Here is a 26,546-nt window from a genome sequence, read left to right on the forward strand (position 1 = left end):
TACCAAAGTTTGACCACATCAAGCAATTTGACACACCCAGGGTCAAGAATAGCCACGTTATTTCCATGTAATTTAGGGTAGCATGAATCACACAGTTAGCAAGGTACTGAAGTTTGACATTGTCCCGCCATTTGGCACAACTAGGACCAAGTACGACCATGTTAGTTCCATGTAATTAGATCTTAGGATTGTATAGCTGCTTCAGTGCAATCAGAACAAACAATAACAAGAAAATAAACTAAATTAGAAACAACAAATTGTTCTAATGCTTACAGAAGACTCTTTGCTCCAATATCATTGATCTCAGTTAACCATATTCTGGACAGAAACTGACCGGAACCAATTAATTTATCACAGACAGGAGCATTCTGGCTCTCTAGAAAACCCAGGGATGGAAAGATAATACAGAATGATGTCACAGCTGCATGTGACTAGAACTGATAATGGCACCAATTACCCAAAGTCTTTATCTGTATTTGTAAATAGTACTTAAGTATTTCTTCTTGAAATCACTCTGAACAAATATGGGTAATTAAAAACAGACATGAGGAGGAATAAGCTTCCCTGGGTTCATAATATTGTTGGGATCTAATGCAGCCTTTATTCTTTTCATGGTTATCAGTGCTCCGATACCAAGCTCTTCTTCAAGGTACTAGGAAAAACAAGCATATACAAGTCTCATGAAAATATCAAGCTGTTTGGAGCAATAACTGAAATTAAACAATTGATGCTCATAAGAGAAAATATGAAAAATTAAGGAAAAATATTAGAGGATCCTAAATTTATTTGGATTTTATATAATAGTTAACTAAAAATCCTGGTATTCTTTTAATCAGAAAAAATAAGTGGACTGGGAAACATGTGCAACATTGATGGTACTTAACAGATACTATGAAATATATACCAAAAAAAAAAATCATACATAGATAAATGTAAAACAGATATGATATCAACGCCAATGGTAGCATAGGAAACATGGATACTTTAGATTGCATAATGTACCAATATGGGATACATATTAGATATGAATACTTGTTGGATGCTTCTAGTGTACATGTTGGATACTTCTTTAAGCTATCTTATTTTTCAGAACTTGGAAAAGACTTTGGACACATCTTAGACAAGCCCAAGATACTTTTACGCTACCTCTAAGGATGTTGGTGTGGGCTTTCTTTCTTTCTTTCTTTTAAATTGTTTAATGAGTTTAACCTTTTAATGATAAATGATCAATTTTAGGATTTGCATTGTTGATATCACTGTCTGGAGTATGGATTAAGGTCTTCTAATTTGGATAATGATTAAATGGTTGCTTGCGTGTTAATGTTATTGTATAAAGCATGGACAATATTGCTTTGATAACCTATAAATGCTCTAAAATGCTATTATACAAATGTGAAAATAAAAAAAATTTATTCATGTTCATGCTCTAGAGTACCATATCTTATTTTTTCGAGATTTACAGTATCCGCATCATATCATATCTATATACTATATCCTTATCCATGCTACATAGATGGTAGCCATGTGCATGGGAATGTCTGGATTTGGATTCTTTATACCACCAACTATCAGTACCAAAACTTTAATCATAGTCCTTGTTCCTTGCATTATACTAATAATGGCACTGGTAAACTACATGAGAACTAGTATTTGCAGTTACTCGAGTCTTGATCAATAATTATGCCAACATCACTTAATGCTTTATGGCAATAAATACTGACAACATTTTAAATTTGCAAAACATGTCTGCTTCCTGCACGGCAACATTCTTCCATGCATCCCTTGATTCCAAGTTTCAATAACATTCATGAATTCTAAATTCCAAACCCTATGTTATGCACCTGTTCTGCCAAATAATGTAATATTAAATGTAATGCTATCTAATGGACATATGGCAGATTATTTTGATTCAAATGAAGCAACTTCAACAAAGCTAGGAACGTGTACCTTCATTTTGCCAGTACCAACACCATGCTCTCCGGAACATGTTCCTGTTCACAAAAGGACAGTTCAAAATAAAGACAAGCTACAATTACTACATGTAACTGCAGCATTATGCCATATCCATACTTTAGTTCTTGAAAATTCTTCAACCATCGATTAGTCACCATACTGGCAGAATTTCAAATTGAAAGCCGATATAGATAAAGATAACATAGGAAATAGAACCTACTCATCGAGATCACCTAAGATATCTTATATGGTAGAAAGTAGGCTATTTGAAGTAGATTGTAGATGCTGAGCAAGGATTCAAAACTGAAGGATAGCTATTGTATGGATGGCCATACGGCATGTTATGATCCTAGATACAGGGTAGTATGCCTCAATATGTCCCGGTATAAATAAGCAAAAAAAAAGGAAAAAGAAAAAAGAGGCGTTACAAAGCGCTATGGGGTCAGTATGAGATCTACATGCTTTGATATACCTCGATACGGTATGATATGGGCCTGGTTCATCTAATATCAATGCACACTAGCCCCTTCTATTCTGGCCCATGGCTGGTAGAGAGCCGGTACACATGAGATTTCAACCCTTTATGTTCATATCTTAGTCCAAGATTTTAAATGCTAGTGGGATGGCAGGGCATCACACCTCCTAGAGCGTCGGAACAGTGTAATGTCCCAAGTGTCAAGACCAAGGTCCGCCGTACCGGTCCGGTCCGGCGTACCGGTCGCCGGCCGGACCGGTACGGTACCGGTCCGGACCGGTACCGTACCGGTCCGGACCGGTACGGTACCGGCCGGGCTCCACGAGTCAGACTTTTTTTTTTTTTTAATGTTGTCTCTGTTGGATCTTAAATTAAATGAAAATTGATGTTTTTTTATTACTTTTTTCATGATTTTTGATATTTTCATATTTAAATTTAGGGTTGAAATTTGAAACATATATGATGCATGATTGCATGTTACGTTTTCCTCCCGTTCGAAATGATAAAATCATACACATAAAATATCTTCGAATTAAGATACAATCATTTACATACATTTAAAGTACTCTAGGATATCTAAAATCGGGACGAGTGCCGATGGCTCTCGTAGATATCTGGATCATAAGTATAATCAGGAGGAGGCAAATCAACCCAATCAGAAGGAACACGCGCCAGGTTATAAGAACTGTCGGATCTCTCGCTCACGCTCTGGCTCTGAGAGGTGTCCTCTGATTGTGTAGGGGCCCATCCAAATATGGCGGAAGCAAAATCCAATGCACCATATCCGTATTCGTCAGGCTGAGGCTGTGGATAATAGAATCCGTATCCGTATGTCCTCGGATCTGCAGTCGTATCCTGTCTTCCTGAACGACCTCGAGGAGCCCGTCTTCTATATCCAATAATATCCTCACGATCTCTATCAGGTGGTCGACCGTGGTCCGTATCCTGTGTAGCACCCATAAATTGGGACTCACCGGTGAAATAAAGACCACCCTCCGGCTGTGTCTCATGAGTACCATACTGTCCTCCGCTCCCTCCATGGCTAGAAGATCCATCACCACCAGAACCTTCATCGCTACTAGTCCAAGTCTCTTCCTCGACACTCTCCATTGGGATTCTTTGTTTTCCTTTCCTGGCCCTCTCTGTCTGGCTCCCCTGTGCCTGCGGCTGATCAGCTCTGGGAGTGCGTGGAATATTGCGCTCAGCCCATTGCTCTGGATCGACCCCAGCTTCGGTGGCTATGAAGGTAGCTGGTCGTGGAGGCGATCCTGGCTCGTCAAGCTCGGGCTCCTGCTGCTGGCCTACAAGCCAGCCGAGTAGTGGATCATCGTCATCAGCGGTGAAGGACCCGTAAATCGGATCTGTATACTTGAGCTCCACTTCCTCCTGGATGCACTTTAGCCTCAACCGCAAATTGTAATGCACATAAACAAGGTCGTTGAGGCGCTTTTGCGTCAAACGGTTTCTTTGTTTGCTGTGGATAAGGGCGAAGGTGGACCAATTGCGCTCACATCCACTAGAGGAGACTGTTTGGGAGAGGATCCGGATAGCTATCCGCTTTAGATTTCTCGCGGATCCGCCAAAATGCACCCACCATTCAGCTGCAAAAATATTTATGAAGATTACATATATGATAGTTCCATAATAGTAACTAAGTAACACCAGGTGAATGTTTTGCTGATGTGTCACGTACCTGGATTCATATTGTGTTTGCTGACGACAGCCGCTCGTTGGCCAAAACTGTAGCTGCCCTCTCTAAATAATTTGCTCTGTGAAAAATAAGCATAAGAAAACCATGTTAATAATTGAAGATGCTGATATACTTACACATGCTAGTAATTACTAAATCATAATTACCTCTTCAAGACATAGGGCCGCTTTTTCTGGATCTGCCTCCATCTTGTAAATCACATTACGCAAAGCATCCAGAAGTGTTTCATCCATACCAATTCCATCTATGCTGTACTGAAACCGGGGGTTTAGGTAGTATGCTGCACATATACGAGACTATCTTAGCATAATTATATAATTATATCCATCACTATAATTGTCACTATAATTATATCTTAGTTTACCTGCTAGATGTAATTCCGTACCCATTTGCGCTCCCCACCGTTGCTCAATGATGTTGATGTATGACCGGCCATGTGCTGGATCTGCCTCCATAATCTGATCCTTTGCCTTGACCATCATGTGATACAAAAACCCCATCTGGGGGTAGATCTCGCTATCTACGGCCCGCAGCACTTCATATAATGGTTTGATAGCCTTGACTATTGTAGTAGCCCGCTGCCAGAATGGTTGTCTCGTCACCAAGTCTTCTATCTTGCTCCCTTCAGAGCCGGCATAAGAATATCTACTATCATACCACTCCGGACTGGCAAACATCTGACGTAAGGCTCCTCTCTTCTCGAGTATGCTATCAAGTGCGATGAAGTTGGTAGCAAACCGTGTGACTCCTGGTCTCAGAATCTCTCCCCCTGCATACTTTCTCATCAATGAAAGAACCCAGTTATGGTTATAAATATACCTCGTAATGCGTTGGGCTGTCTCCACCGTTTGTTGCACCCTACGGATCTTTCCAATGTCCATCAACATAAGATCGATACAATGTGCAGCACATGGGGTCCAGAAAATATGTGGCCGTCGCTCCATCAAGACTTGCCCGGCAGCCTTATATTGCGGCCCATTATCAGTGACGACCTGCACGACATTCTCCTCTCCTACCAGATCAATCACATCCTCCATAAGTTTCAGCATGTACGAGGTGTTGTGCACAGAAGCCGAAGCATCAATCGACTTGTGGAAGAAGGTCTTAGCATCACAGTATGTCAGGAAGTTGATGATGCTCCGCCTGGTCGGACCGGTCCAACCATCGCACATGATGGTTAGTCCATATATGGGCCACTTGCTCTTGTAGGAGTCAATCCAATTCTCCAGCTCCTCCTTATTGTTGTCAAGAAGCTCACCGTATATATCCTTCGGGCCTGGAGGAGCTACACCGGGACCGGCAGCTTGTATGGCGGCAATGGCAGACCTGTAGTATGTATTGTCTGCCACATTCGCTGGGATGTGGCTGAAGTGAAACCAGGATCCAATAGCTCGCCACATAGTTTTCTTCTTATCCTTCATCCACATTGTGTCTACCCTCTGCTGCCTTGAATCTCTACTGGGGAGAGCATGCGGATCTACATCATGAATTGTCGCTCCTTCTGCAACTCCTCTAGATGACTTCTTTCGGCTACCAAAACCACCCAGCATATATGCAATCCGGCCACGTTCTTTGCCGACGCCCTCCCTTACTGAAGTTGTCCTCAAGAACTCTGGATCTTGTCTAGTGCTTCGAGAACCGCCGCCCGACTCGTATGCAGAGGGCCCAAATCGAGCCCTATGCCTGGCCACCTCCTCCTGCTGCCACTGATCATCCAGGCTTGCATGCATGGCCGCCTGAATATCTGCCTCCTCCTCATCTAGATCCTCGACCTCCTCTGGCTCCCTAGAGTGATAGGAAGGTGGCTCTGCCGCTTGGCGATCGACCTCCGCCCTCTTCTTGGAAGCCACCTCCTTCGCTTCTTTGGCCTCAGCAAGATTCTGCCTCATCAGCACACGAATCTCGTTAGGACAATTTCGGCACGTAGCAACCTCACCGGAATTTCCGGCTAAGTGTTGCTTCAACCTGGTTACCCCTCCTCCCTTGAAAACCTTGTCGCAAAACTTGCATTGAAACTGGTGTCGTTGCCCCTCACTTCCAAGTCTTCGCCCATAAGACCAGCCAATATCACGCTTTGCAGGGTTCGTTTTTCTTGATGGCTCCATTTCTATCATAAAAGGACAACTTATCAAAAAATTAAGCTAATAAAGTAAATTTTTGCATTATCTTATTATTTAAGTAATTTATAAACTATTTTTTTTAAATAAATTATTAACAAAATTAATGAAATAATATAGGATAAAAAAACCGCACCTTAAATAGTCTCCGCTGGATTTTTTGGGCAGGACCTCCTCCTCGCTATCTCTCAAATCTTTCCGTCTCCGCACCTTAACTAGAACCTCTCAAGTCTCAACCTCAAATTGTTTGGGAAAGAAGTGAGCCTCGTTCGGTTTTTATAACCGAACGAGAGGGTTAAGTTAATCCCAGATTAACAGAAAATCCCAGCTTAGTAATGTTAAATTCGTACGGAAAGAAGTGGCCGGTCGGCCGCTTCTTGGTTTTTAATGGGAAGGAGTGGCCTCCGGCCACTCCTTTTCCTATTAAAAAAAGGGAGAAAGCTGTGGCCTGTCGGCCACAGCAATTTTTTATTTTTTATTTTTTCATTGAAAGAAGTGGCCGGTTGGCCACTTCCTTCACAAAACCACGCGCGGCGCGTGGTTTTTGAAACCACGCGCCGCGGTGGTTTTGGGAACCACAGCGCCTCGCTATGGTTCCCCCAAAAAAAAAAAAAAATTGAAAGAAGTGGCCCCGTGGGCCACTTCTCCCTAAAACCACGCGCGGCGCGTGGTTTTTGAAACCACGCGCGCGCGTGGTTTTTGAAACCACAGCGCGAAGCTGTGGTTTCGTTAAAAAAAAAAAAAAAACCACCCGTACCGGTGGTTCGCACCGGTACGAGTCCCGTACCGGCCGGTACGGGGTCCGTACCGGCCGGTACACAGATGAAAACCGGAGATACCGGTTTTCATCGCTCTCCGGTACCGGTCAAGCACCGGACCGGTTCGTACCGGCCCGTACCGGCCGGTACGGACCGGTACGGCTTTCCTTGGTCAAGACAGCATATGTCAGGAAATGGAAAGGGATGGAATTGGACATCTACCATCCCCAGGCTGCAACACCCACGTCCAATTCCATGAAAAAACATGGACCGCTCCATCCTGTAGTATTTAAAACCTTGCCTTAGTCCACATGACACAATCAATTAACTTACTGGGTCAAAGTTATGGTACTAGGCATGCAAAGTGGGTGACCTAAAATTGGTATATTCTTTGAAATGCTTTTAGAAGCAATGCAACTAGGTTTAGTTACACCACCGGGTGTCGGAGGTGCATAAAATGGATTGACTGATAGCATATGATGCAGGGCCATTAGGGGGAGCTCCACCTAACTGCATGGGTGCACCTAGGGAAGGGATTCACCTGGGTTTATGATCCCTCCAGGTGCATGCTGTCTGGTTGCCACAAAAGGGAAAAAAAGAGTTGCATCAGATCTCGTGCGAAAACAAGGGGCCTAGAGGGTCTGCCCCAGGGTTTAGAGGGTAGGTATGGATACTATGAGTGCTAATTTACAAGTTTTAGGGCATGGGATGAAGGTTGGTTGTTGACCTGAAATCAGATATCAGGTTTTGGCGAACAGATTTTTGCAATAATGCAACAATTTCATAAAATCTTGTGAAAGTAAAAGGCAGAGACAAGGATATATGGGTTTTCTTTGTTTAACAACAATTGATAATAATTTGCAAGGATTCTAGAGAATAAGAGAGACTAAAAAAGTGAGGAACAGAACTAAGATTTATTCTAAATATAATCCAAAATAAGCTTAGTTGTATTAAGAACAAATGTAAAACAACAGTGAAAAATAAACAGTAGAAGAAGAAAAAGAATAGTACAGGGAGAAATGTTAGAGGAAAGCATAAATAAAGAGAGTGATAGAAAAGGGAAGAAGTAAACAGCCAAAAAATGTTGGTTCCTTTCTTCTCCCTGAAGCAAAATTACTCGAAATTCTTCAAACTTTGTCACCTAACATGGATTTTGGTACCTAATTCTTGAGACAAAAGCAACCACAAACCATGTTTCCTTCTTAAAAGAGCTATCATTTTTTACTAACATTATCCTGGGACTCCGTCAACATGGTCTGACCTTAAAAATCCTAAACAACAAAAAATTCCATCTAAAAGGCAACCGAGAAAAGGTGGGAATAGATACAATGTCCGAGGAGTTGAAAGGCCTTAGATAACAACACTTCTAAAGTCCCACTAAGACCACCAAATTTTTTTTTTAAAGCTCTTCATCTTTCTTTTCATCATGCAGTTATGTGCACTTTAAGGATAAATCTACCCTTTTTCTCTATCAAGGTGGACTGCCATTCTAAGATTTTTATCTTTTTCAGTTGCAATCCTTTCATAGATGTGCTTATTTTGGATCTACCTCGCTGTGAGATCCAAGTCAAGAAATTAAGAAGGAAGTCTAGGACAAAGTTAAGGAAATTAGAGAGTGGCTACAAACTTAAAATGAAGCTACCCCATCCCAACTTCCTCTAGCCCCAGGTATTCCGGCATCTCTTCCTTGGTAAGCAGACCGTAGAAGCAGGAGGTATCTGCTTGGGACTGATAGAAAACAGCACATATATTTTGTCCCTCCTGACTGAACCTGCCTAACAAACAAAAATATGGAGAAATCTACCTCCTACCATGCTTGGATCAACATCCATGGAGGTAAATACTGATCCCTCTCCTCTTTTTAAAGTGGAAAACATCAAAAAGGGGAAATTATGCCAAAGTTTATATTTGGCATTATTTCATGACATGTCGTAGTCCTAACTAAATCTACACAATGCCACAATTTTTTTCCATTTGTCACTATATTTTTATTTTTTTTCTCAAAATATGAATTTTCTGAAAGAAAAGTAATTTAAGCTACATGTTGACTCATTATAGCACTTCAAATAGATACCTCAGAGCAGTCACCTCTTGTAGCTGCAAATGCAATTAAACGACATTTGCACTCATCCATAGCAAGTAGAGGAATCGATTTACATCAGAAAGACTGGAACTTTGGTTTACGTCCACTATAATCTATGGTTAAGGTTAAAGATCATTAAGCAGGAGTTAGAGAAGAAATATAAAGATTCGTTGTACAAAAACTTTGTTCATAATGAAGAAGATCCTATGATAGGCTAGCTTGAGGCCTAGAATAGCTAGCGGGAGTTGGATGAGCCAGGTAGTCCTCCTAGACAAGCTAATTTCCTAGTAGAGCTAGCAGGCATGAATGTTGATCAGTCGGCAAAATAGAACATGTTATCTTCACAAGTTGCCCACCAAAGTAGTGGGAGGCAGGTAGGAATAGAGGGGAAGAAGAAAATGATGACTAATCAGAGGATTTGAATGACTGCTATGATTAAGAGATGCGGGGAATAGATGGTTACATTGGCTTCAAATCATGGTAGGACATCCCACAGCACTACAGGATGAGGTATTATCCCAAGTGTCAAAATAGGAGCGTCTATCCATTGTCCCAGCATCTTGGTTGGGGAGTCTTAGAACATCCCTCGTCCCGAATGTTGGGATGGAGTGCATTTCATTCCATGGAAAAACCAGGATGGCCCCATTCCATGGGATTTAAACCTTGGTGGTCATCATTACACGTAAGCCTCAAGGGCCAACCAGAGCACCGAAGGCCAATGAAGGAGGCAAGGGCACATGCAAGCCAGTCAGGGGAGACAAAAGGGTGGTGCCAGTAATGGTAAGATACCTTAGACATCTAGTCAGAAAGGCATCTAGACATTAAACGAGAAGAAAAAGATGCCTTGGATCCCTTGGATGAAATGGATGATGGCTTGCTTAGATCATCTCACGATAATAGTTACCATGATAATAATAATTCGGTTAATGATGCTCTAGTGGCTAGGGTGGGGTTGCGGGCGACTTAGGATATTAGTCCATTTGATGACAAGTCCTAATATGACCATGCCATGTAGGGTTAGGGCCATGGAGCATAAGCACAACAATGGAAGGAAATGATATCACATAGGAGAGGTTGGCAAACACCATAGGAGAGCCAGGAGATCTCAAGCACCCAATGCATTTGATGATATTAATGATCTCACATGTCGAGTAGGTCTCCTGGATGGGGCTAATTCACATGAAATCATCATATGGCGATTCCTCATCATCTCCAACCACCAGAGTAGGCACTAAGGTGTGCCGAACAGGGACCAGAGCCCATACCGGTCAGCGGCGGGTTCGATACAGTACCAATCAGTAGCGCACCGACACATGGAACCAAAATGGCATGCCAATTTCAAACCGGCACGCCATTTTTTTAATGTCTTTTAAGTGTGAATTAATGGTAATCAAGTTTTTCAATAATTTTAAGTATAATTTGATGTTTCTTGATGTTTTTTGATGTTTCTATGATTCCGATACATCCTAAATGATGTCTCTTGATGTTCTACAGTGATAAAAAACATAAAATGATTAGTGAGATGTTACATGCTAGAAGAAGCAAAATAAAATATTTTAATATCAATTAGTGTGATATAAAATATAAAATGATATAATCAATTACATATATTTAAAATACAACAAACATACTGATAACTAAAGTCTCATCGAATGACGATGTCTCTCATAGATATCCGAATATTAGTATAATCAGGAGACACATCGGCCAACCCCTCTAATCAAGCGACATTGTAATCTTGTACACTCATCTCATAAAGAACATACTCTGGCGTTGAGAGATGTCTTCTGGCTAATAATACGGCTGAAGGGCCCATCCGAATATACTAGTAGCAAGATCTGACCTATAAGATGCTCCGAGCTGCATAGGATAGTAGTCACCGAAAGACAATACCTCAGATGTACCATATCCATATTCATATCCATATGAATCATAAGTTGCCTATGGCTACAGATAATAGAATCCAGCATACGACTTGAAATCTGATACGTTTATAGATCCTACTTAACATACAAGATCATCAACAGCTGCATCGTGTCCTCCTGAACGACCTCAAGAAGCCCATCTTTTATATACAATCATATCACCGCAGGCTCTTTCAGATCGTGCACCATAATCCCTATCCTGTGCGGCAGCATAAACTAGGGCTCACCGAAAAATCGAAGACTATCCTACGATTGTATCTTATAAATGGTGGTCTCATGTCCACTCTCTTTTTAACTACTAGATCCATGACCACCAAAACTATCACCGCTACTTTTTCTGGTCTCTAAATTTGAGTGAACTGAATCTTTCTCCACACTCTTTATCAGGGATGTAACTTAACTAATGTTAACTTGCCACTTTTAGACAGAGCCACAACTTCTGCATTAAGCTCCATCTTGTAAATCACATTACGCAGAGCGGCTAGAAGTTCGTCGTCCATATTGATTCAATATACGGTGTACTAGCAACTCGGGTTCAAGTAGTAAGTTGTAGATAGAGTTCCACTCTCTCTCTTGCCACTAGATCTATGACCCCCAAAACCGTCATCACTGCTCTTTCTGGTCTCTAAATCTAAGTGAACTAAATCTTCCTCCACACTTTTCATCAGGGATGTAACTTAAGTTAACTAAAGTTAACTTGCCTCTTCTAGACATAGAGCCACAACTTCTGCATTAAGCTCCATCTTGTAAATCACATTATACAGAGCGGCCAGAAGTTCGTCGTCCATATTGATTCAATGTACGGTGTACTAGCAACTCAGGTTCAAGTAGTAAGCTGTAAATAGAGTTCGTAATTTTTTAGTAAAATTGTACAAGTACAAGAGCAGTTTAATTTTTAATGTTCATGCTTACTTACTAGATGCAAGTTTCTACCCATCTGGTAGTCCCAGCACCGCTCACTGATATTGATGTACTCCTAGGCATATGTCGAATCTACCTCCCTAATCTGATTCTTTACTCTCTCCATCATATAATACAAGAAGCCCATGTAGAGATACCAGTCGTTATCCACTGTCCGAATCACTTCCTACAATGGCTTGATAGCTTTCACTATCTTCTCGGACCACTATCAGAATATCAATCTCGTCACTAAGTCCTCCACAATGCTCCTCTCAGTACCGCCCCTCACAAATCTGCTGTATCCTACGAATTGTCGCAATGTCCATTAACATGAGGTCGATACGATGTGCAACATATGAGGTCCGAACAATATTTGGCCGCTGCTCAAGATCTCTCCGGCAGCCTTATATTATGGCCCATTATCAATGATGACATACACAACATTCTCCTTTCCTACCTAATCAATCACCTTCTCCATCAATTTGAGGATGTATATCGCACACCTGAATGAAGGCATCAACTAACTTCTAGAAGAAAAGTTTCGTATCACAGTAGTCAAGAAGTTGATGCTCCATCTAGTAGGATTGGTCCAACCACCACATATCACCATCAGTCCATATGTGGGCCACTTGCTTTAATATGAGGCAATCCACTTCTCTAGCTTCTCCTTGTTGTTAAGAAGGTTTCCATAAATGTTCTTCGGTCTTTGAGGACCTATACTAGGACCGGCAGGCTGTATGGAGAAAATAGCAGACCTATAGTACACGTTCTTTGCTACATTCACTAGGTGTGGCTGAAGTAAAATAAGGATCCAAGAGCTCTCCATATATCCTTCTTTTTATCCTTCTTTAATATGGTGTCAACCCTCTACAGCTTCGAATCTTTGTTGGAGAAGGCATGTAGAATAAATTATGAATGGTGGCTCCTAGTAAAATCTCCTTGAAGGACTTTTTTCTGCTGCCAAAAGCTTCCAACATAGATGCAATATAGCCACCGCCTCTAGTGACGACCTCCATAACTGAGAAGGTCCTGAACTCTCGATCTGCCCTGCTGGTCGCAAAACCAGAGCCTGACTCATAGTGTGAAGGCCCAAATCAAGTCCATGCCCAACCTTCCTATCTTGCTGCTACTAATCATCCAGGCTCACCTAAATTGCAGCCTAGATCTATGCCTCATCATCTAGAGTGGACGTCTCCTCTAACTTCCTAGAGTGATATAAAGGTGGCTATGTGGTGCGGACACCAGTGCCAGGTCAGCCATCACTCGAGCCTACGGTCGCCATAGGATCCAGCCAGTTTGAGTCTTATGATGTTATTTTAGATTGATTTTATGTTATTTTGTTTTATTTTATGGGCTTGTTTGCATATTGTTATTCTAGGGCTTTATGGGATTGTTTTTCTTGTACGGTCTTTTGTTAATTTTGTGACCCTATATATATGGGTCCATGTTCGTGTTTAGAGTTTTAATGAATAAATGATTGATAAAATGAACAGCCTCCTTTCTTCTCTTCTTCCTTTTCCTTCCTTCCCTTCTTCTCTTTTTCTCCTTCCTTTCCTCCCGTTTTCGTAGCCGACCTGCATCAAACAGCCTCCTTTCTTCTCTTCTTCCTTCCCCTCCTTTCCCTTCTTCTCTATTTCTCCTTCCTTTTCTCTATCGTCCTGCATCAACTTTGGTATCAGAGCCACGAGCTTTGCCTCCGTCGCCAAAGCTCCGCGATCTTCGCTCAAAACCATGCAAGGAGCCACCGCCAAAAGTAGAGTCCGTCATCAACAAACACCATTTGTTGTTTGCTGTGGCCACCTTGTGGGCCTCAGGCTTTATAGAGGAAAGACAAAAAAAACAAAATAGTAGAAGAAGGCAGGGGTTTGGACGCCCCGTCCAAAGCCCCTCTCGTCCTGCTGAGGTGGGGTTCCTTGCTTCCCTGGCCTCGGCCGGAACCCAAACCGACGGCACCCGAGGAAGAAGGCCGGCGATCGGGTGCAAGAAGAAAAATACGCCCAATCCCGAGTGACCTGATGCCCCTTTTTTCCCCGCCCCACCGTCGCAGCCGAACGCACCGCTACGTTCTCCCGTCATCGTCCGCGGCCGAAGCAAGGTGGAGAGCAACCGAACCCACCGCCCCATCACCTTCTTCCGCCGCCGCAACCCCGTCCCACAGCCCCAGCTGCAAAGATCGGCACGCCCTCCTGAACCTGTCGAGCGATTGAAGACGGATTGCGCTTCACGGATAAGTTCCAAAACCCAAAAAACCGCTAGCCCGGGTCCGTTCCAAAAAAAAAAAAGAAGGCACATGACCTGTACATGCTGCCCAAAAAAGAAAAAGGAAAAAAAAGAGAGAAGGAAAAAAAGAGAGAAAAAAAGAATAATAATAATAAAATACCTGCTTCTCCTTCTTCCTGCCGTGGCCTCCTATCCCCGGCCGCTATCGCCTTCATTGCCGCCACGCGCCGCCACTATTCTTCACCTCCGCGCCACCCCGCAATGCCGCACCCCACGGCCTCCACCTCCCTCCTTCCCCTCGTTCACCGGCCGCCTCCGCCTCCGAACTCCTTCCCTGAGCTCCACCCTTCTCCCACCTCTCCTCTTCTCCACGATCCCCTTCATCCTTCCCTCCTCTTTCCTCCACTGATCGCACCCCCCCTCCCCTCTATGGGATCAAGGGTAACCCCATCTCTCCTCCCCTTTCTTCTTCCTTCACGGCTGAACCCACCTCACCTCCCACCCCCTCCATCCTCTCTAACTTCGGGCCCAAAAGGTCCTACCGAACCCGGTCCACCACCCCCCCATCCACCTCATCCGACCCCCCCTTCATTTTCTCTCTCGGGGCGATTCTCTCATCAGGCCCGAGCCCGCACCCCCAAAGAACCCACCTTGCCCGACTCTCAGGCCCTAAACATCGGGCCCAACCCGATTTCCTCCTCACGGGCCCAAGCCCACCGGCATACAACGTAGAGCCCATTTCGACCTGCCGAGTTGCTGAGATTAGCCCCAATTGGAGCCATTTGATGAGCATACTTGCTACGTAGCGCTTCTGGCTGTCGCCCAACCCAGGTCAGTTTCCTTTATTTCTGGAAATTCTATTTGGTTGTCTAAATTTAGCATCAATTAACTCTTAAATGCTCTATTGATATTACTCCTTGAAAATTTCAACACATCCACTCCAGACAACACCAAAACCCTAGTGGTGGCCTATCTTTGTTATTAATTGTAGGGCTATCTAATCTTTCGGAGTTCTTTAAGGCTCTGTGCAACCCTGCAACACACTGAAATTAATACTATCTGACTGCAACTACTTGTTTGGATTTATTACGTAATTCTATGCTGATTTCAATTGCTAAAGTTAGCTTCCAATTATATTAAGCATATACGTTGCATTTTAGATATCATTTTCATGCATTAGGTCTGCCTAGGAATCACCACTGTCTTAGCATTAAGGGGCCAAGCATTATTTAGCACCCTCGGTATATGCACCTTCATTGTGGTCGTGTTGTCTCCCAGTTCGAGTCCCAGCTGACCATGGATGCCCGCATCGACACCCTAATAAAGGCAATCGAAAACTTAACCACAGTGTCCACCTAGGCCCATGCCTGACTAACCTCAATTGAGGCTAACCTTCAGAGAATTATGGGATACAAAGAAGGTCGTGCCTCTCATTTGGAAGGCCCAGAGATCGAAGATGAAACCCTAGACCATCCAGGGTCGGTCCAACAGGGTCAATTCGACACTAGCTCTTTCCCAGGCTATCCTCAAACCTTCCCTCATCATAGAGGACATGGTCCTTTTCCTAATGTCAATAGGGGTTATCGATACAACGTAGAACCCAGAGGGCCCCGTGATCGTAATGAGGATGTGTTTAAGAGCATTAGGGTTGAAGCACCCACCTTTGATGGTCGTCTTGACCCAAAATTTTTTTCAGACTGGCTACACGAAATGAACCACTTCTTTGAGTGGTATAATTTGTCTGACAACAAGAAGGTCCGGTTTGCCAGAATGAAGCTCATTGGTCGAGCTAAGCTTTTCTGGCAAAACACCGAACAGCTTTTGGCTAGGAGATGTCAGCCTGCCATAACTGATTGGACAGAAATGAAGAAAAAACTTAAAAAAAAATACTTGCCCCTTGGCCACCAAGACGATCTTCTTAACCAATGGAACACTAAGTCCATATTTGTAAGGCGCCCTGACACACGGAGCACTTCCACAGGCCCTAATTCTTCAGGATCCAAACCTTTTGTAGGGCCCTCTACCCCTAGACCCCCTCCTACTGCCCTGTCCCAAGCCGAGACACTAACAGCAAGGGAATCCTTGGTGAGCCTCCCAAACTACATTCCAAAATTCAGTGTTACAAATACCAAGATTTTGGTCACGTTGCCTCCCAATGTGCTAACAAATCTTTCGTTATTGCTCAACAAGAGCAGGGAGGTGACACAGATGACTTAGAGAAGCAAATCTATGAACCAAACCTTGATATTCAGGACATTGAAAAAGAGTGTGATGACGAACCTGAAACCGTAGAGTCCGGCACTACACCTAGTTCGCTTGCACAGTCAAATAGAAAGTCTGACCAGTCCACCATGATTGTAGTTAGATGTGCCCTCGCACAACCCATCGAAACTGATGTTAGGATTTCTGAGTCTGCATATGCATTTGCACAACACATTTCTAAGTTGCATTAGGAAATCCATAAGGGCATTCATGCACGTACTGCTCAATATAAGATGCAGGCTGATTTTCATACTAAAGAATTTCAAACTTGGGGTTACATAATGATCCGTATTAAGAAATTGCAGTCTCTTAGTATTGGACCATTCAGGGTGTTGCACAAGAATGGCACTGACGCCTATGCCATTGATCTTCCATTTGATTTTGGTCATAGCCTTACTTTTACTATTAAAGATTTGGTTGCAAACTCTGATAACATTTTTGCTGAACCCCCTCCTGCGCCAATCGCTTATCCTATTACTGATTACATGCCATCTTCATCTTCTTTTCTCCTCCATCGAGCACAAAAAGAGTTTATTGATTCTATGTTAGCCGAGTAAATAGTTTTTGCCAGTGATGGAGGCATCCAGCGTTTTCTGGTTCGTTGGCAAGGCCAACCAAAGTCCAGCTACACTTGGATCCAGCGCAAGGAGCTACCCCCGATTGACCCGCACTTGTTGGAGTACTATCAGAGCTATACCGAGCCGCTTTCGTCAAGGTCGACTTTTTTCCATATAGGGAGAGTTGGTGTGGACACTAGTGCCAGGTCAGCCATCACTCGAGTCTACAATCGCCACAGGGTCCAGCCAGTTCACAGGGTCCAGCCAGTTCAAGTCTTATGATGTTATTTTGGATTGATTTTATGTTATTTTATTTTATTTTATGGGCTTGTTTGCATATTGTTATTCTAGGACTTTATGGGATTGTTTTTCTTGCAAGGGTCTTTTGTTAATTTTGTAACCATATACATATGAGTCCATGTTCGTGTTTAGAGTTTTAATGAATGAATGATTGATAAAATGAACAGCCTCCTTTCTTCTCTTCTTCCTTTCCCTCCCTTCCTTCTTCTTTATTTCTCTTTCCTTTTCTCTATCGTCCTGCATCACTATGCCGCTCAACGGTCCAACTCCTTCTTGGTAACTCTTTTTTTTTCTCTGAAACCGGCAAAATGCTACTTCATCAGCTGCTAGACCTTCTATAGATATTTCCAACATACATCAGAATAACCACCAACCAAATGCTGCTTCAACCTAGTTATCCTCCCTCGAACTCTATGTCGCACTAGTTGCACCTCCAGTGGTGCTGACCCAAGAGCATTTGTCCATAATCCCAACCAATGTCATATTCTAGATTTTTTTCTCAATGGTTCCATTCCTGTAGGTTTATCAAGTCGTCAATTTATAAATTATTTAAAAATAGCAAATTTTATTACAATAAAAAAATTATACTTCAAAAAATACTTCTAACTTATCTAATACATAGTGCTAATTTTTCTTATTTTTTGAATTAATTATATATTTTTAATTAGTTTTAAATTTAAAAATATGTTTAAATATCATAAATTTAGAAAATATATTTTGAAGAAATACTTCTGAATTATGTAATGCATATTACTAATTTTTCATTTTTTATTAATTATATATTTTTTTAATTATTTTAAAATTAAAAAAATAATTTTTAAATACAAATATTTCAGAAACTTAATTTCAGCTGAGATCTATGTAGAACCCTACTATGGATGCTACATATATTTTTTTAAGCCCATGGGTATGCATCAAAGGCTATTTATTTCTCAATTTTTTTAAATTTAGGCCTAGGCTACTATGTGCATGATCACGTCAAAACTTAAATAAATGGACATCAAATTTAGCTAGAGAGTAGCTTGCATGACTCTAAAATAACTTCTAATTTTACAGTTATTTTTTGGATTTTATTTATTTTTAATTTTTAATCCAAAAAAATATTTTTTTAATTTAAAAAATTATATAAATTCAAAAAATAAAAAATTTAGTGGGATTGTGTGGATCATCCATAGATCTACAACATATCTTAAAATCATGCCAAAATTAAAATGTTGCCAATTTTGGCATGACTTCTTATTTTAGAATTTTTTTTTGGCATTTTTCAATGTTGAAAAAAAAAGAATGAGGTAGTGGAGGAGGAATGTACTTTGTTTTGGGCTGGATCCTCTTTGAATCGCTGAAATCAGTACATTTTTTGGACCAGGGGGTTTCAAAAAATCTTGAAGGAAGGCCTGAGAAAGCTTGGAAGACCTTTCCACTACCACGCCTTCTCAGGCCTTCCCACTACTTAACAAGGAAGAGGGAGGGGAACCAGCTCAGACCGGTTCCAGACCGCTTCCGAATATTATGGCCAAACTGACTCAGTCCTATGCCTGTTCAGCTCGGTACGGCTCGAAGCCTCGAACTTTGTGGTTCAGGTCAGTTTGGCAAACCTATGACAAGTGCTATGGCCCCACCTCAATGTTCCATTTGTAGATGGAACTTCGACAGCAGCTAGGTCTAGAGGGAAGTTGTGAGCATTACGTTCATGCATTACTTCCATACCAAGGTTAGCACGATTGATGATATCAGCCCAAGTGTTGATAACACGGCTTTCGACCAGCCCTTTCAGTTCAATGAAGCTAATCCCTCATCTGACGCCCCAAACCAACCACTCTATCCAAGAGTTTATGAATCAAATCCTGCCCTTTTTTCTTAGGTAAGTAAGCTGCTTGCTCTTTGCTCATGCGAGGAAAATATGACCTGCACACATATACATCACTTCAACCTTCACATTCTATCCAATATGATGCTCCACAACCCTACCCTCCTTCGAGGACATATATTCCAAGAATGCAGTACGCTTCCACCTATTTCCTTGAACTGTGATGGCTGGACATATCTAGGTAGGTATCGGATCCAAGGGCCAGACTGGTAACAAGATCTGAAGATCCAGATGTCTATAAAGGCCCACAGAGTCTACATGGAATTAGAAGTGAGTGGATATTACTCTCTCTTTTAATTGTTGATTTGCATTTATTTTCTATCAAATTTTAAATCATAGTTCATTTTATTTTTATATTTTTCAACCCTGAAACTAATATGAAACCTATAATAATAATAAAAACCTACAAAAAATTGACACACAAAAGTCTCTTAAGCCATGAAATAACAATGCAAACACAATAAACAAAAACTTATAGGTTGTAGGAGCTGCTTGGATGGCCCAAACTGCGTGTTCAATATGGTAACATATTGACCGAGCATCGAGCAAACATTTTCCTCAACATCCACAAATAAAATGAACCTGAGAAATTCTCTTAATAAAACCCTTCTTTCTTAGGCTCCATCTCCTGTTCGATAAACAAGGCAACTTAAACAAATAGCTTTTGCTCTTCTTTTTTTTTTTGTAAGATCTGACATTTGGGAAAGCTGGAGGCAACCCCCTCATACAAGATGAGAGAATCATAATTGTGACATCAAGATGAGCTAGACTTAGTCACATCATGGCATGACAATTGAACACATCACAACCATTTAGGCAAACATTGCAATACATGGCAATCAAGCACATCCATGCTGGCTACAAGGCAAGACATTTAGACAAAATAAATTTTGAGAAAAAAAACTGAATTCCAAGATTTAACTAAAAAGTTAGAAAGGAAAGCCAAATACAAATTATTAACATAATTGGCACAATAGAAACACGAAATGATGTTCATGACTATTTCATGACAAGCAAGCTATGGCATTATCAGGCTAGAAGTTGTCATGTTTAAAATAAATTTAAGTCCTCTTCATTTAAATAAGTTTAATAAGTTTTGTGCCATGAATTTTACCAAGTAAAACAAAGTTATTTGTACAACAAATCTATACTTGATAAAAATAATCTGAGGTGAAAGGTGATGGTCCTAGGCATATCAGCCTACATTTTTGTTATTAAAAATAATTAAAATTTAAAAATTACATTGACATTAATTACAGTAGGCTTTAGCTAATAGACTGAATTAGGCTTGATTTGAGATTAGGCATTAGTTAAAAGTTTGAGTTGCGCCAATTGGCTTAGTCATTGCTATATTCTTAATTATATTAGGAATTTTTTTGGGTGCTTCAGTGTTGGTTTAATGGATTTGAAATTTGCAAGAAATCCTAATTATACCAATCTTCAAGTGTCGGACCATGATAACCTCATTTGTACTGTATTATAAATAAGATATCTTAAAGTATCATCGATGGTTGTCGTTGAGTAAAAGAGTGTGGCTGTTAGAGAGGTTTGAATGCAGAAGAATATGTGGGGTATAGTGGGGCGAGTACTCTAGTCATAGCAGGATTTATATAGTTTCTACCAAGATATACCAAACCGGTACTAGTAGGCGTACTAGTCGCCTGCCGGACCAGTTCGGTACCGGTCGACTACTAGACCGATTCGTTACCAGTTCGACTGATATCGAACCAAGAACACAGCGCACGGCATGTTGTGGACAATGCCGCAAGGTGGAATTAAAAAAATGCCACAGTGGCATTTTAAACGCCACAGAGCGCCCGATAAATGCCACAGAGCGCCCGTACCGGTGCGACCGGTAAATGCCACAAAGCGCTCGTACCGGTGCGAACCGGTCCGATTCGCATCGGTACAAGGCGGTATCGGGCTTGTACCGATCCGGTTCGCACTGGTATGCCCTCCGTATTGCTCGGTTCCGGCCTCTATAGAGTCGGAACCGTTTTCCACCACTGTACCGGACCGGTCAGAGACCGGACCGATCCGGTACAGGCTGGTTCAGTATACCATGGTTTCTACCAAAATCCGCCGAACCAGTACCGGGACCCCTACCAGTCGACGCCCAGTACGGTTCGGTACAGGTTTAGTGCGGAACCAAACCGGTAGAGTGGCATGGTTCATACACTAGCACACCCTAATTATTTTTTTTTTGGAGTTCTCAAAAAAATTTAATTGGTAATCGCTCTTTTCAAACTTTTTCCATGAATTTAAGTCTAATTTGATTTTTTTTTGATGTTTTCTTGATATTTTTTTGGTGTTTCTACGAACCTAGTTTAACCTAGATGATGCATCTTATTGTTTTAAAATAATACAAATCATAAAATGAACATAAAATATCCTCAAATCAAGTAGTGATGTGAAAATTAAAAAATAATACAATCAATTATATACTTTTAAAGTCCAACATATATATTAATATCTAAAATCGGGTCGAGTTGCGATGCCTCTCGTAGATATCCGGATCATCAGTATAATCAAAAGGCAGATCAACTCACCTTTCTAATCAAGTGGCATTGTAGTTGAGGATGATAGTGTTATTTCGATGATTAACACAACCATTGAGGGAATATCAAATTAATAATACAGTTTAACGTGATACATCACTAATGAATACGACACCCTCGATACATTCATGATACATTAAGAGAATGAGATCAAGACGTCTTCCAATGATTAACAACGAGATAAAATTTTTAGTAGAAAAGTGATGGAGAACTCTTAAATCTAATTCAGCAAAGTTTCAAGTGAAATATACTCTTAAGGGCAAAACAGTAATTTTCATTGTTAAGGGTATGTAGCTCTATCGTGGCATATACTCAAAATTACTTGAAATATGTTTCTTTGATTATATGAATTAGTCTAATCTTAAGATGCAGGAAAGTGTGGATTGAGTCGACCCCAGAGGAAGTGGAGTCGACCCTGGCACACCTTAGAACCATCTGGCACACTCCTGCAAAAATGGCACAGATGAATAGTGAGTGGAGCCGACCCCATGTATCCTTGAGCCGACCCCAGGAGAGGAGCCGACCCCAAAGAACCTTGAGCCGACCCCAGTTTGAAGCATCAAGAAAACAACTCTCTAAAATCTACTGAGAGGGCCAACCCCAAGTTTCTTTGAACCGACCCCAATGGAGCCGAACCCAACTGAACATGAGCCGACCCCAAGAATATGTGCTCAAAATCATGTCTCTGGAATCCCTGAGAGGGTCGACCCCAATGGAGCTTGAGTCGACCCCACTGTAGCATGGGTCGACCCCAAGAAAGGTTGAGTCGACCCTAGTGAAAACAGCCAAAAATACAAGGTTCTATTCTGTGGTTCCTGAGAAGGCCGACCCCACAGTAGCAGGGGTCAACCCCAGTGAAGTTTGAGTCGACCCCAGAGAAGGTTGAGTCGACCCCAAGTCTAATGAACAGTAAGTTGAGTCGACCCCAGGAAAGTTTGGATCGACCCCAGCACGAGCAAGGGCATAACGGCTAGTTCTGCAGAAGTGCTTTTTGAGCTCCCAACGGCTAGTAACGACTAGTTTTGTTGATCAGAGCGAGGTGCTCTCATAGTATTTGTTGATCTTACGATCGAGAGTCAAAGATCATGACAACCCAAGTAGGATGTTCTATGAGCGAGGGACAATCCACAAATAGACCTCCTCTGTTTAATGGCACTAATTACACATATTGGAAAGCTAGGATGAGGATATTCATTCAAGCTCTAGATTATGACTTGTAGAGTATCATAACTAGAGGACCACACACACCCACAATTAGTATAGAGGGCACAATCATTCTAAACCTGAAATGGATTGGAATGATAGTGATAGAAGACAGGCACAAATGCACAATTAAACGCTAAAGCAATTAATGTACTTTACTGCTCATTAGATGTAAATGAATTCAACAGAATATCTACATGCACATCCGCCAAAGAAATTTGGGATAAGCTAGAGGTCACACATAAAGAAACTAATCAGGTTAAAGAGTCAAAAATAAATATGTTAGTACATAGGTATGAATTGTTTAAAATGGAGTCCACAGAGTCCATAACTGAAATGTTCACTCGATTCACTAAAATCATAAATGGATTAAAGAGTTTAGGCAAATCATATTCTAACTCTGAATTGGTGCGAAAAATTCTCAGGTCTCTACCAAGAGTTTGGGAGGCCAAGGTAATCGCAATTCAAGAAGCAAAGGACCTCAACACACTACAATTGGAAGAACTTCTAGGATCACTTATAACCCATGAGTTGACTATGAAGCAAAATTCAGAAGAAGAGATCAAGAAAAAGAAAAGCATTGCCTTGAAGTCCACAACTCCAAAATAAGACATTGAATCAGAGGAGTCTGATGAGGAGGAATATGATGAAGAAGGAATGGCCATGCTTGCAAGAAAATTCAGAAAATTCATGAGAGGTAAGAAGAAATTCCATAAAAGAAAACCTTTCCTCAAAGGTAGCTCAAGCAGGGAAAAGGGAAAAGACAAAAAAAAGAAAAAAGAAGTACCAATCTGCTATGAGTATAACAAGCCCGGGCACTTCAAGATAGATTGTCCGGAATTGAAATAGATGGCTAGAAAACTTAAAAAGAAGATTCTCATGGCTGAATGGAGTGAAAGTGAAGAATCAAGCTCGGAAGAGGAAGAGCAACAAGAGACGGCCCAAATTTGTTACATGGCCAATGATGATGAGGTAGACTCTGAACTTGAGTGTGATTTTATAGTAGAAGAACTACATCATGCATTTTTAGATCTTATGGAAGAGCACAAAAAGTTAATCACTAAAAATAAAAATCTAAAAGATGAAAACCAATCTCTTATGAAAGAAAAGCTGAAACTATCTAATGACTATGAAACACTAAGTAGGAAGTTCACCAATAAAACTAAAAGTCTAACTACTGAAAATTTCAAACTAAAGGAAGATGATGAAAAATATAAATCCTTAGTGGACAAATAAACGCTTAGCTCAACTAAATTAAATATGATTCTTGATAGTCAAAAAGTTGTATATGATAAAGTAAGATTAGGATATAAAACAAATAGAAAGCAAAAATACTTAAAGAACATATTCGTTAAAGCCAAAAATGGAAATACAATATGTTATTGCTGCAATAAAACAAGACACAAAGCATATGAATGCGATTTTAGAAAATTCAGCTATAACAAGTTAAGTGATAAAGGCAAGCTAAAATACAAAAAAATTTGGGTTCCAAAAGGAACATTAAAGACTAACCGTAAAGGACTCAACATAGTTTGGGTACCTAAAATATATCCTTAATTTTGATTGCAGGTGTGTCTTGCAATCAATAAAAGGGATAGACGATGGTATCTAGATAGCGGCTGTTCAAGACACATGACAGGTGACAGAGAACAATTTGTCATTTTGGAATCTAAGGAGGGTGGAGTGGTAACATATGGAGACAATGGAAAAGGACTTATCATTGAAAAGGGTAAAATTCGTATTACTCCATCCAGTTTTATAGAAAATGTTTTATGAGATAATGTTTGAAACATAACTTACTTAGCATAACTCAATTTTGTGATAAAGGTCTTAAGGTCACATTTGAAGCCTCAGTATGCATAATCACAAATCCTAAAGACAATACCATTGTACTTATGGGACAGGCATGAAAACATTTATATAGTAGATCTTCATGACTTAGCCAAGAAAAATGGGTTATGCTTAATCACTAATTAAGAAAAGAGAAATGAAACAAGTTGGCTTTGGCATTGTAGACTAGGACATGCTAGTATGGACTTAATATCAAAACTAGTCAAAAAAGATTTGATAAAAGATGTGCCAAAATTGATTTTTGAAAAAGACAAAATCTGTGGGCCATGCACATTAGGAAAGCAAACAAAATCATCTTTCAAATCAAAGAATGTAGTATCAACCACTAGGCCTTTTGAACTCATACACATGGATTTATTTGGACCTACTAGAACTACAAGTCTAGGAGAAAAAAATTATGGACTAGTAATAGTAGATGATTTTTCAAGATATACATGGATTTCATTTCTTGCACATAAGAATGAAGCATTTTCAGCATTCTTGAAATATTATAAAAATATCATAACTGAAAAGAAGTTCACCTTAATTGCAATTCGAAGTGATCATGGAACTGAATTTGAAAATCAATACTTTGAAAAATTCTATAATGAAAATGATATTTCACATCAATTTTCAGCACCTAGAATGCCTCAACAAAATGGGGTTATTGAAAGAAAAAATAGGACCTTGGCAGAAATGGCACGCACGATGTTATGTGAGTCAAATCTTCTAAAGTACTTTTGGGCTGAAGCTATAAATACTGCTTGCCATATTTTAAACCGTGTTTTAATACGACCTATAACAAAGAAAACTCCTTATGAACTTTGGAAGAATAAGAAATCAACTGCTAAATATTTTAAAGTATTTGGGTGTAGATGTTTTATTTTAAACAATGGCAAGGAGGATCTAAGCAAATATGATGCCAAGTCAGATGAGGGTATCTTCTTAGGATATTCCACTTTTAGCAGGGCATACAGAATATTCAACAAAAGAACTCTTGTAGTTGAAGAGTCAATTAATGTTATTTTTGATGAGTCTGATAGTGAGTCTTCTAGAAGAGAAAGTACTTTTGATGATGATGCAGGAATTTTTGAGCTTGAAAATCTGAATCTTAATGACTTGCCAAATCAAGAAAAGGGAGATGAAAAGGAAAAGGAAGATGATCTTGTGCCATCACAATCTTAAGACTTGCCAAAAGAATGGAGGTACGCACATGGTCACCCCAAAGACTTAATTATTGGCGATCCATTTCAAGAGGTAAGAACTCGATCCTCTCTTAGAAATTTGAATGACTATCTTGCTTTTGTTTCACAAATAGAGCCTAAAACTTATGAAGAAGCTGAGCATGACATAAATTGGATTAATGCTATGCAAGAAGAATTGAATCAATTTAAAAAAAGCAATGTATGGACATTAATTGGGAGACCAAAGCATAATTCTATAATTGGAACAAAATGGATCTTTAGAAATAAGTTAGATGAAAATGGAGTAGTTATAAGGAATAAAGCTAGACTTATTGCTAAGGGATACAATCAAGAAGAAGGGATAGATTTTGAAGAGATATTTGCTCCCATGGCTAGATTAGACGCTATTAGATTACTTCTAGCTTTTGCATGCTTTATGGATTTCAAATTATATCAAATGGATGTGAAAAGTGCTTTCTTAAATGGTTATATAGAAGAAGTATATGTAGAGCAACCCCCTGGTTTTGAGAATCATAAATTTTCTGATCATGTATTTAAACTACATAAGGTACTATACGGATTGAAACAAGCACCTAGGGCATGATATGATCGATTAAGCAAATTTCTGTTAAATAATGATTTT

At 40.5% G+C, this 26,546-nt stretch overlaps 1 protein-coding gene and 1 long non-coding RNA gene across 20 annotated transcripts in view; one reads left to right on the forward strand and one right to left on the reverse strand.

The window, feature by feature from the left end:
* Positions 1-223: 223 nt before the first annotated feature.
* Positions 224-26,546, reverse strand: part of LOC103713540 (D-lactate dehydrogenase [cytochrome], mitochondrial) — a 92,021-nt gene continuing 65,698 nt past the window's right edge. For 11 of the 19 annotated variants that reach the window (XM_088704277.2, XM_088704291.2, XM_089925333.1 and 8 more), the window contains 2 exons: positions 1,948-1,991; positions 224-652 (listed from right to left, as the gene is read on the reverse strand). In XM_088704277.2, the coding sequence (XP_088560403.2) occupies positions 1,950-1,991 (42 nt within the window). In that variant the 3' untranslated portion in view covers positions 224-652; positions 1,948-1,949. Of the gene's footprint in view, positions 711-1,947; positions 1,992-2,592; positions 4,030-4,121; positions 4,198-4,285; positions 4,420-4,503; positions 6,254-6,392; positions 6,484-26,546 lie in introns of those variants that run through there. The other 8 variants (XM_039116371.3, XM_088704292.2, XR_016396440.1 and 5 more) reach the window with 7 other exon arrangements.
* On the forward strand, positions 3,111-6,504 carry LOC149752856 (uncharacterized). The gene is made up of 2 exons (XR_016396441.1): positions 3,111-3,231; positions 5,802-6,504. It is a non-coding gene; the product is annotated as an uncharacterized LOC149752856 (long non-coding RNA).

Source organism: Phoenix dactylifera, chromosome 9 (genome assembly GCF_051530095.1).
Source record: "Phoenix dactylifera cultivar Ajwa chromosome 9, Ajwa_hap1_PhDact_Kaust_v1.1, whole genome shotgun sequence".
In the NCBI taxonomy this organism is placed as follows: domain Eukaryota; kingdom Viridiplantae; phylum Streptophyta; class Magnoliopsida; order Arecales; family Arecaceae; genus Phoenix; species Phoenix dactylifera.